The sequence below is a fragment of the Nomascus leucogenys genome, chromosome 21, assembly GCF_006542625.1.
Source record: "Nomascus leucogenys isolate Asia chromosome 21, Asia_NLE_v1, whole genome shotgun sequence".
Lineage (NCBI taxonomy): Eukaryota > Metazoa > Chordata > Mammalia > Primates > Hylobatidae > Nomascus > Nomascus leucogenys.
In genome coordinates, this window is record NC_044401.1 from 23,233,827 (window position 1) to 23,246,218 (window position 12,392).

Genomic DNA, 12,392 nt, shown 5'->3' on the forward strand with positions numbered 1-12,392 from the left:
GCTGGGATTACAGGCGTGAGCCACTGCGCCTGGCCAATTAAATAATCTTAAGAACATAAAGCTGTCCTTTAATTTTTAATTTTTCCCTAGTAAATAGAAATGCCCAAAAGCATATAGCTAATAATAAGCTGAAGGTGGAAAATTAAAAATTAAAAATATTTTTTTCCACATTGTATTTAACAGTAGGATTCATATGTAAGAACAGAATTTTTTACTTAAGTTTTCTTTCACAAGGAAGTTACCATCGCGTCTTTATTCTGTATCATTTGAATTTTCACAAGCTAAAGAGAGAAAAGGGAGTATTAACTTCATGCATTTTGTAATTATACATAGGATCTACAGCTTACGCTATATACCAAAGGTACATAATCCAAAGAACAGTAAAAAGAAAAGTAAAATATCTAAACATTTCAAATATTTAAGGAAGTAGGCATACATATTGAAAATCTGAAAAGGTTTTACAAATTTTAGCCCAATACAAAATTACTCATTATGTGAAGGTTTATTAAGCCTCTAGGTAATACATACGGCTATGCTCTATTCTAGATAAATTTGATACACTTGATACTACAAAGGTCAACCAAAGACACATATCATTCTTCAAAGAAAATTCTATAATAGCAGCCTGAAAGTAATAGCTAGACTTACAGCAAAAGGACCTAATTCACATTTAGGAAAATATGACAATTTTTATTATTATTATTTTTTTCTGAGATGGAGTCTCGCTCTGTCACCCAGGCAGGAGTGCAGTGGCACAATCTTGGCTCCGCAACTTTAGCCTCCCGGGTTCAAGTGATTCTCCCGCCTCAGCCTCCTGAGTACCTGTGATTACAGGCACGCACCACCACACTCGGCTAATTTTTTTATGTTTTTGGTAGAGAAAGACGGGGTTTCACCGTGTTGGCCAGGCTGGTCTCGAACTCCTGACCTCAAGTGATCTACCCACCTCAGCCTCCCCAAGTGCTGGGATTACAGGCATGAGCCACTGTGCCCAGCTGAATACGCTACCTTTTTTTTTAGCAGTAAGATTTATTTCCTTTCAAATTACAAACAATATCTTCTCTCATAATAGAAAAAGCTTTTTAACTTCTCTATGGAAAGAAAAGCAAAAAAAAAAAAATCACAAGAGCTTTCACAGAAGAGTTTAGCATTATGCATATCTACCTGTGAAAAATAGAGTTAGAACTTCAAAAAAAATTAACCCAACAATAAAGTAGCTTCCTACATAAACTACCCCAGAAACGTGAGTGAATATACAGAAAACAATCTACAAATGTTGCCATATGTTTTCATAAAGGTTTTATGGATATTAAAAAATTTGTATAGTCAGTTATGATATAAAAACAATGACAAAACTATTAAGTGAAGATCAAATCACTTACATTGCCTTTGTTGAGGATTTTTTTTAATTCACTTTACATAATAAGTACAGGCTGAACATTCCTAATCTGAAAATCTGAAATCCAAAATGCTCCAAAATCCAAAACTTTTTGAGCACCAACATATCACAAGTAGAAAATTAATCGTTTTTTCTTCTTTCCAACTTTTATTTTAGGTTCAAGGAGTACATGTGTGGGTTTGTCAAATGGATAAATTGCATGTGACAGGTGTTTCATGTGCAGATAATTTTGTCACCCAGCTAATCAGCATAATACCCAGTGGGTAGTTTTTCAATCCTCATCCACCTCCCACACTCAAATAGGCCCTTGTGTCTCTTGCTCCCTTCTTTGTGTCCACACGTATTCAATGTTTAGCTCCCACTTAGAAGTAAGAACATGCAGTATTTGTTTTTTCTGTTCTTGCATTTTATGCGGGAGTTTGCAACTTTTTGAGTTTGAAAAATCAGACCTTGGTAATGACCTTGAGCAGTAGGATACAAAGAACTCCCACATGCTTAGTGTTGCAATAATGGAACACTAGGCATAAAGGGGTTAATTTCATTATGACAATGGTCTCTCAATCCGTCCATGTTGCTACAAAGGACACGATTTCATTCTTTTTGTTTTTTATTATACTTTAAGTTTTAGGGCACATGTGCACAACTTGCAGGTTAGTTACATATGTATACATGTGCCATGTTGGTGCGCTGCACCCATTAACTCATCATTTACATTAGGTATATCTCCTAATGCTATCCCTCCCCCCTCCCCCCATCCCATGACAGTCTCCGGTGTGTGATGTTCCCCTTCCTGTGTCCATCTGTTCTCACTGTTCAATTCCCACCTATGAGTGAGAACATGCAGTGTTTGGTTTTTTGTCCTTGTGATAGTTTGCTCAGAATGATGGTTTCCAGCTTCATCCATGTCCCTACAAAGGACATGAACTCATCATTTTTATGGCTGCATAGTATTCCATGGTGTATATGTGCCACATTTTCTTAATTCAGTCTATCATTGTTGGACATTTGGCTTGGTTCCAAGTCTTTGCTATTGTGAATAGTGCCGCAATAAACTTACATGTGCATGTGTCTTTATAGCAGCATGATTTATAATCCTTTGGTGTATACCCAGTAATGGGATTGCTGGGTCAAATGGTATTTCTAGTTCTAGATCCCTGAGGAATCGCCACACTGACTTCCACAATGGTTGAACTAGTTTACGGTCCCACCAACAGAAAGAAACTACCATCAGAGTGAACAGGCAACCTACAGAATGGGAGAAAATTTTTGCAACCTACTCATCTGACAAAGGGCTAATATCCAGAATCTACAATGAACTCAAACAAATTTACAAGAAAAAAAAAAACAACCCCATCAAAAAGTAGGCAAAGGATATGAACAGACACTTCTCAAAAGAAGACATTTATGTAGCCAAAAGACACATGAAAAAATGCTCATCATCACTGGCCATCAGAGAAATGCAAATCAAAACCACAATGAGATACCATCTCACACCAGTTAGAATGGCGATCATTAAAAAGTCAGGAAACAACAGGTGCTGGAGAGGATGTGGAGAAATAGGAACACTTTTACACTGCTGATTTCATTCTTTTTAATTGCTGTGTAGTATTCCCTGGTGTTTATGTGCCACATTTTCTTTATCCAGTCCCACACTGATGGGCATCTAGGTTGATTCCATGTCTTTGCTATTGTGAATATTGCTGCAATGAACAGACATATGCATGTGTCTTTATGGCAGAATGATTTATATTCCTTTGGTTATACACCCAATAATGGGATTGCTGGGGAAAATGGTAATTCTGTTTTAAGTTCTTTGAGGAGTGACCACACGTCTTTCCACAATGGCTGAACTAATTTACACTCCAACCAGCAGGGAATAAGGGTTCCCTTTTCTCCACAACCTCACCAGCATGTTGTTTTTTGATGTTTTGGTAATAGCCATTCCAACTGGTGAGAGATGGTATCTTACTGTGGTTTTGATTTGCATTTCTCTAACAAAAAGTGATATGGAGCATTTGGCCAAGTGTATGTCTACTTTTGAGAAGTGTCTGTTTATGTCCTTTGGATAACTGGCTATCCACATGCAGAAGATTGAAACTAGACCCCTACCTTTCACCATATACAAAAATCAACTCGAGACGGACTGAAGACTTAAATATAAAACCTAAAACTACAAAAATCCTAGAATAAAACCTAGGAAATACCATTCTGGACACTGGCCTTGGCAAAGACTTCATGACAGACTCCAAAAGCAACTGCAAAAACAAAAAAGTTGACAAGTAGTACCTAATTAAAGAGCTTCTGTACAGCAAAAGAAACTAACAACAGAGTAAACAACCTACAGAATGGGAGAAAATATTTGCAAAATATGCATCTGTCTATTCAGTATATTGGCTGTGGGTTTGTCATAGATAGCTCTTATTATTTTGAGATCCGTCCCATCAATACCTAATTTATTGAGCGTTTTTAGCATGAAGAGCTGTTGAATTTTGTCAAAGGCCTTTTCTGCATCTATTGAGATAATCACGTGGTTTTTGTCTTTGATTCTGTTTATTTGGTGGATTACGTTTATTGATTTGCATATGTTGAACCAGCCTTGCATCCGAGGGATAAAGCCCACTTGATCTTAGTGGATAAGCTTTTTGATGTGTTGCTGGATTCAGTTGCCAGTATTTTATTGAGGATTTTTGCATCAATGTTCATCAAGGATAGTGGTCTAAAATTCCCTTTTTTTGTTGTGTCTCTTCCAGGCTTTGGTATCAGGATGATGCTGGCCTCATAAAATGAGTTAGGGAGGATTCCCTCCTTTTCTATTGATTGGAATAGTTTCAGAAGGAATGGTACCAGCTCCTCCTTGTACCTCTGGTAGAATTCGGCTGTGAATCCATCTGGTCCTGGACTTTTTTTGGTTGGTAAGCTATTAATTATTGCCTCAATTTCAGAGCCTGTCATTGGTCTATTCAGAGATTCAACTTCTTCCTGGTTTAGTCTTGGGAGAGTGTATGTGTTGAGGAATTTATCCGTTTCTTCTAGATTTTCTAGTTTATTTGCATAGAGGTGTTTATGGTATTCTCTGATGGCTCTCTCACCATTCCTATTCAACATAGTGTTGGAAGTTCTGGCCAGGGCAATTAGGCAGGAGAAGGAAATAAAGGGCATTCAATTAGGAAAAGAGGAAGTCAAATTGTCCCTGTTTGTAGATGACATGATTGTATATCTAGAAAACCTCATCATCTCAGCCCAAAATCTCCTTAAGCTGATAAGCAACTTCAGCAAAGTCTCAGGATACAAATCAATGTGCAAAAATCACAAGCATTCTTATACACCAATAACAGACAAACAGAGAGCCAAATCATGAATTAACTCCCATTCACAATTGCTTCAAAGAGAATAAAATACCTAGGAATCCAACTTAACAAGGGATATGAAGGACCTCTTCAAGGAAAACTACAAACCACTGCTCAATGAAATAAAAGAGGATACAAACAAATGGAAGAACATTCCATGCTCATGGTTAGGAAGAATCAATATCGTGAAAATGGCCATATTGCCCAAGGTAATTTATAGATTCAATGCCATCCCCATCAAGCTACCAATGACTTTCTTCATGGAATTGGAAAAAACTACTTTAAAGTTCATATGGAACCAAAAAAGAGCCTGCATTGCCAAGTCAATCCTTAGTCAAAAGAACAAAGCTGGAGGCATCATGCCACCTGACTTCAAAACTATACTAGAAGGCTACAGTAACCAAAACAGCATGGTACTGGTACCAAAACAGAGATGTAGACCAATGGAACAGAACAGAGCCCTCAGAAATAATGCCGCATATCTACGACTATCTGATCTTTGACAAACCTGACAAAAACAAGCAATGGGGAAAGGATTCCCTATTTAATAAATGGTGCTGGGAAAACTGGCTAGCCATATGTAGAAAGTTGAAACCGGATCCCTTCCTTACACCTTATACAAAAATTAATTCAAGATGGATTAAAGACTTACATGTTAGACCTAAAACCATAAAAACCCTAGAAGAAAAACTAGGCTATACCATTCAGGGCATAGGCATGGGCAAGGACTTCATGTCTAAAACACCAAAAGCAATGGCAACAAAAGCCAAAATTGACAAATGGGATCTAATTAAACTAAAGAGCTTCTGCACAGCAAAAGAAACCACCATCAGAGTGAACAGGCAGCCTACAGAATGGGAGAAAATGTTTGCAATCTACTCATCTGACAAAGGGCTAATATCCAGAATCTACAATGAACTCAAATTTACAGGAAAAAAATGAACAACCCCATTAAAAAGTGGGCGAAGGATATGAACAGGCACTTCTCAAAAGAAGACATTTATGGAGCCAAAAAACACATGAAAAAATGCTCATTATCACTGGCCATCAGAGAAATACAAATCAAAACCACAGTGAGATACCATCTCATACCAGTTAGAATGGCCATCATTAAAAAGTCAGGAAACAACAGGTGCTGGAGAGGATGTGGAGGAATAGGAACACTTTTACACTGTTGGTGGGACTGTAAAGTAGTTCAACCATTGTGGAAGTCAGTGTGGCGATTCCTCAGGGATCTAGAACTAGAAATACCATTTGAACCAGCAATCCCATTACTGGATATATACTCAAATGATTATAAATCATGCTGCTATAAAGACACATGCACACGTATGTTTACTGCAGCACTATTCACAATAGCAAAGACTTGGAACCAAGCCAAATGTCCAACAATGATAGACTGGATTAAGAAAATGTGGCACATATACACCATGGAATACTATGCAGCCATAAAAAATGACGAGTTCATGCCCTTTGTAGGGACATGAATGAAGCTGGAAACCATCATTCTCAGCAAACTATCACAAGGACAAAAAACAAAACACCGCATGTTCTCACTCATAGGTAGGAATCGAGCAGTGAGAACACATGGACACAGGAAGGGGAACATCACACACCAGGGACTGTTGTGGGGTGGGGGTAGAGGGGAGGGATAGCATTAGGAGATATACCTAATGCTAAATGATGAGTTAATTGGTGCAGCACAGCAACATGGCACATGTATACATATGTAACAAACCTGCATGGCATGCACATGTACCCTAAAACTTAAAGTATAATAATAATAAAAAAAATGCATCTGATAAAGGTCTCATATCTAGAATGTATAACTCACATCAACAAGCACCTTTGCTTTCTGGTGGTTCAATGTACACAAACTTTGTTTCATGCCCCCAGATCATTTAAATTATCGTAGTTTCCTACAATAATTCAGGCTATGTGTATAAGATGTAAATGAAACAAAAATGAATTTTGTGTTTAGGCTTAGGTCCCATCCCCAAGACTTCTCATTATGTCTATGCAAACATCCCCCTAAAAAATCTAAAATCTGAAAAAATATCAAAAATCTAAAATGCTTCTGGTCCCAAGCATTTTAGATAAGGGATACTCAATTTCTAATAACTTGTCTAAATTCTGAAAGCTATATTAATGGTAATAAGGAAAATTATGTTTGATAGTATAGCAATGGGCATCTGTTATACAGTATAGGATATTTTATTACCTTGTTTAAGCTATTAACCCTTTTTAATAAACCTTGATTCATTTTTTTTAAGTGGAAGCATTTGTCCATGAGAAAGGCGATGAAAAAATTTAAGTTAATTCGTTCCTCCTTATATAAAAAAATTGAAATGCTTATATGTGACACTGAAATCTGCTAGTAATTTCAAAAGTATAAGCTCTTATTAATTTATATGTAATAATTGTACATATTTATGGCATACAGAGTGGTATTTTGATACAGGTATACAATGTGTAATGATCAATTCAGAGAAATTAGCATATCCATCACAAGCATTTATCATTTGTGTTGTGAACATTTAGAGTCCTCTCTGCTAGCTGTTTGAAAATACATGATCAATTATTGTTAACTATAGTCATCCTACAGTACTACAGAACATGAGAATTTATTCCTCCTATGTAGACCTAGTTGTAATTTTATATCCATTAATCATCCTCTCCCTGTAAGCTCTTTATTTTAAATAACATTTTATATTTGAGATATTCTCATGATCATGAATAAAAAACTTAAATATATCATTGCTTTTAATAATTCATATCACAGAGCCAAAATAACTTTAAAATAAAATACAGATTCTCAAAATTATCATTAATAGTAAAGAATTCTCTACACATATTGGCCAGGCACAGTGGCTCACGCCTGTAATCCCAGCACTTTGGGAGGCCGAGGCGGGCGGATCCCGAAGTCAGGAGATTGAGACCACCCTGGCTAGCATAATGAAATCCTGTCTCTACTAAAAATACAAAAAATTAGCCAGGCATGGTGGCGGGCGCCTGTGGTCCCAGCTGCTCAGGAGGCTGAGGCAGAAGAATGGCGTGAGAACCTCCACCTCCCGGGTTCAAGCAATTCTCCTGCCTCAGCCTCCCAAGTAGCTGAGATCACAGGCATGCACCACCACACCAGGCAAATTTCGTATTTTTAGTAGAGACGGGGTTTTTCCATGTTGGTCAGGCTGGTCTCGAACTCTCGACCTCAGGTGATCCACCTGCCTCGGCCTCCCAAAGTGCTGAGATTAGAGGTATGAGTCACTGCGCCTGGCCTAAATTATAATTCTTAGGCATATTGACAGCTGTCAGGAGGAAGTTGCTGAAACTGTAATTCTAAGCCTGGTAAACTGTGGGATTTTCAAAGCTAGGCCTGAAGGAAGCCGGCATCTCAGTCAAACTGGTAGTCAGGTGTTTTTTTCCTTTCCTCCTAAATCAAGAACCACCATTCTTTGTTAAGGAGATTTTGGAGAATTGCCTTAAGCAATTATTCTATTTACAAGGAATTATTCTACCAACAAGTTATTATTTAGTAACGACAAATAAGAGGAAAAGTATCCTCTCTCTTTTTAATGAACTAGTACCAAAGAAAAAAATCTGACCTAACTAATCAAAATCAAAGGAGAAAAAGTACAAACTTCCCATTCTACCCAATTCCTATAACAACCTCAAAATTATCACCATTTTAAATTACTTTAAAATGCTAGATATCAAATGCAAGCAAGCAAAACAATCATCTAAAGAGGTTGTTAGAATATTGCTGGGCCCCACTCCTGCAGAGATTCTGCTCCAGTGGATCTGATCAGATAATGTGCATTTCTAATGAGGTCCCAGGTGATGCTGCTGCTGCTGCTCTAAGGACCACACTTTGAATAGTACTGCTTTAGACGATCATATTCCCATATTATGGATGCAGCACAATTGAGCCACTTTTCTGCTGTTGGACACTGGTTTCCAAATATATGTTCCTATAGTGTTTGAATGAACACCTTTGTACATCATCAGAAATAACCTACAAACTTAAGGTTCTTGATATATATTGCCAATTGAATTTCTAAAAAATGCTACTAATTTGGACTCCACTCTTAGCAGGGTATATGAGTGCCAGCCTTACCAACTCTGACTCACTCAGGGTATTATCATTTATTATTATTGTTATCAATTTAAAAGGGGAAAAACTCTCATTTTAGTTTGCATTTCCTTGATAATGAAAATAAACTTTTTTTAACTTATTTATTAACAGATTAGACTTCTTTTATTTGAAAGATTTGTTTATATTGTTTGCCTTTTCTATTGGTGAGTTGGTGTCTAAATTGCTTATCAAAGCATTCTCTATCATTTTTTCTGTACAATTTTCTCATTTTCCACTTAAATTTATTATTGCTTATGTTATTTGACATAAGAGTTTGAAAATTGGGAGTAAGTTTTAATCTACTGATCTCTTTATTGATACCTTCCATTGCTATTATGCTTAGAAAGTCATTTCTCACCAAAATAAAAATGTACAAATGCTGCTTTTGACTTATTGTTTTTAACATTTGTTACTCTATCTTAATTTACTTTAGTACAAAGATGAGGAACACATAATGCCATCATATTCTAGGGTTCAAGCTACATATAAGAGAGTCTATTTCTGGGCTGTCTACTCTGTTTGATTTAAATGTCTAGCAAATATTACATCAGTATGACACTGTTTCAAATACCACAGCTGGATCAATATATTTTAACATCAGGTAGAACAAGCCCCACAACATTATTCTTGATGGACAAACTCTAATCTAATTTTCACAGAGCTGTAAGAGAGGTCTGTGCCTATATCACAAGTTTACTATGAGGAATTAACTGAAAGCACCTACATAAAGACACCTGGAAACTATAAAGAACTTCCTGGAAACTATAAAGAACTTCCTGGAAACTATAAAGAACTGTATAACTATAAGGTAGTGCTCATATGTGACTATAACATTATTGATGGCTTCTTCAAATAATAAATTCTCCAGCAGAGGTAAAAGTAAAATCAATAAAACGGAACCTTACTAGTTACAAATGAATACTTTTATGTCACACAAAATATCGAATGGACTCAACAATGTTATAAACATTCCTTAATTACAAAATATTCCTTCTACCTCATTTGAGAGTAAAAGGAAAAACAAGTGGGTGTGTGTTTCTTAATCAAACAATGAAGAAAGTGGTGGTAAAATGTTCCTTCAATTCAAGCAATATTTTAGTTTCTTGGAGCTGTGTAAAGGTTCATAAAGCTAGTTTCATGAATAGAGTCCATTTAATTGCTTTTCTTAACTGCTTTAATTAAATTTTACAGAACAAAGATAATGACAGAATAAGAATACAAACCTAAGGACCATTTTCCCCGAAAATGCACATATTGCATACATTGCCTGTCCTGACACAGGAAGAATTCAAGCAACAGAAAACATTACCATGCAGGGAAAAAATAAATCTTTTACTAAGACAAATTTAGCAGGCCCTAGATTACATGTATGGTTCTCTGCACCATGATTGATTACTTGTATGGTACAGAGAATCATACAACTTTTTACTCAGTAGTAGGGACACTACAGAATATCTTTTGCAATCCCACCAATTACTAGGATTAAAACTAAAGCTCAAAAGCTAGATCCAAAAAGCTCAATTTTTTTGGTTCAATTAAAGTTTAAACTTACTTTAGCAAATTAGTGGTTTCTTGTTCACTGTCTTGTGTTGTATCCAGAGAAAAAGCATCTGAGAGTTCCGATGAGTTGGAGTCTTGTCCTTCTGTTGGATGTGTCTGGGTTCTTAGGGAGCCACTGAAAATCTCTCTCTCCCTTTTGATCCCGTCTTCATGATGGTCACTGGGATTTTGTAAATCTTTCTCAGTTTTATCCTGGTCATCTTTGAAAGAAGACTGCTTAGCTTCACCTAGAGATGATTTTCCCGAGATATTGAATAAGTTACCAAGAAACTGAAAAAAGCTTTCTTTTGGCTGTCTGTCACTTTCTCCTATTTTGGTATCTGAAGTGGAACTGGAAAGATCATATGCCTTTTTGGGATCTTCCTGCACTGGAAGAGTGACTGGCTTCTCAGCATGGTTCCTTTTGTCCTCACTTTGGCGAATCTTTGAAAACAAAATAGACAATAATAAGCATCATTATTTAAATAATGAAACAGACTGATAAGCTATTATAAAACAGACTCTGTGTAGACACCAGGGATACATTTGTGAATAAGACTAATGGCTTCTGTTCCTTTGGGCAGTTCACAATCTACTGAAGAGCACGGTAAGCATGACCTTTAAAAAGCTATATGGTAAATGTCATGAGGGGAGAAGTACTGCACACATGGGAACCCAGAGCACGAGCAACTAGTCCAGACTTGGTAGAAGTGAGAGCACAGAAGGTAACTTGGGGGATGCTTCCTAGAGGAAGGACACTCTTTGAAGGGGACAGAAAAAGTGACTATGTGATGCTCATGCATGTGTGTGTGTGTTTAGTGAGGTGTCAGCTCCTAAGGGAGTTTAATATGACTGGAGGTTAGGGTACGAAAATGACAAGAGTGAGAGGTAAATATGGAGAGAGACGTAAAGAGAGCACAGTAAACCTTACGTGTATCTAAATTTAGCCTTTATTATTACAGAGATAAGGGAGAGTATTGGAGAGTATTTCAAATTCTTGGCACTTGAGATAATAACACCTCAACAGACCTCATTATTTCAGCATTGTGTTACCCCATAAAGCTGGCACAATATGAAGCATTATTTAAGAAGATGAGGAAAAGACAGTAAATGGTACTTCAGTTCAGAGAAAGAGCCCACTTGTGGCCCCTTCCTGGTAAAACAGGAAGTCCTGATACATAATGTTAATTCAAACCATGGATAGCATTGGGCATTCTTGAAGACAAACACTTGCAGAAGTCCATTTTGCCTGCTCATAGTTAAGTGACTGGTAAAGCAAACTCACATTAATGCATACTATGTGTGAGGAAAAACTGAGCTGCTATATCAAAAAGTATGTTGGCATTCCACTTCATGCTATTTCCAGATTCTAAAAAGCTTTAGGCCCATGAGCCAACTCACCCTGCCTTCCAAACATGCTTATTCACATAATTGTAAAAAGAATGCCCATCCTACAGTCTCTGTCACCTGTTATGCTCACTAGCCCGTATAAAAGGAAAGCTCGAGTGTGAGTCAGAAAACGATCAGGACACGAAGGCAAAACCACCTTAGGGCACTTTAGGTTCACATGACAATGTTCTATAAGAATCTGATCTTCAAGAAGGCAAGAACATCATAATTATAATGTCATTTTTTCACCTTATTCCATGTTTTGATCTAAGTTCAAATTAGTATAAAGGAGTATTTCACTAACCTCTAAAAAAGATTTAGCATATGAAAGGTTGAGAAAATGTTTAGAACCTACTAACTCAGCAAACTGATTGCAAGCAAACAATATTTTTAAATTTGTTCCCACAGGTGTCAAAGGGGATTTCTGAGTAAGCACATGGCAATTTTTGATGTGTTAGGATTTAATACGTCTTGTGAGCCTCTACATTTAGAATGTCAACAGCCTTCTAGAGATACTACACATCTCACCTTTCACCAGTTTCAACTACAATTTCATTCCACTTGTCTCCACCTCACCCGTCCA

The 12,392-nt window shown here is 36.9% G+C and overlaps 1 protein-coding gene across 1 annotated transcript in view; it reads right to left on the bottom strand.

Moving 5' to 3' along the window:
• Window positions 1–12,392, bottom strand: part of CRYBG3 (crystallin beta-gamma domain containing 3) — a 137,141-nt gene that overhangs the window by 81,791 nt on the left and 42,958 nt on the right. Inside the window, exon 3 of the mRNA XM_030801803.1 lies at window positions 10,434–10,864. Coding sequence (XP_030657663.1) covers window positions 10,434–10,864 — 431 coding nt within the window. The remainder of the gene's footprint in view (window positions 1–10,433; window positions 10,865–12,392) is intronic.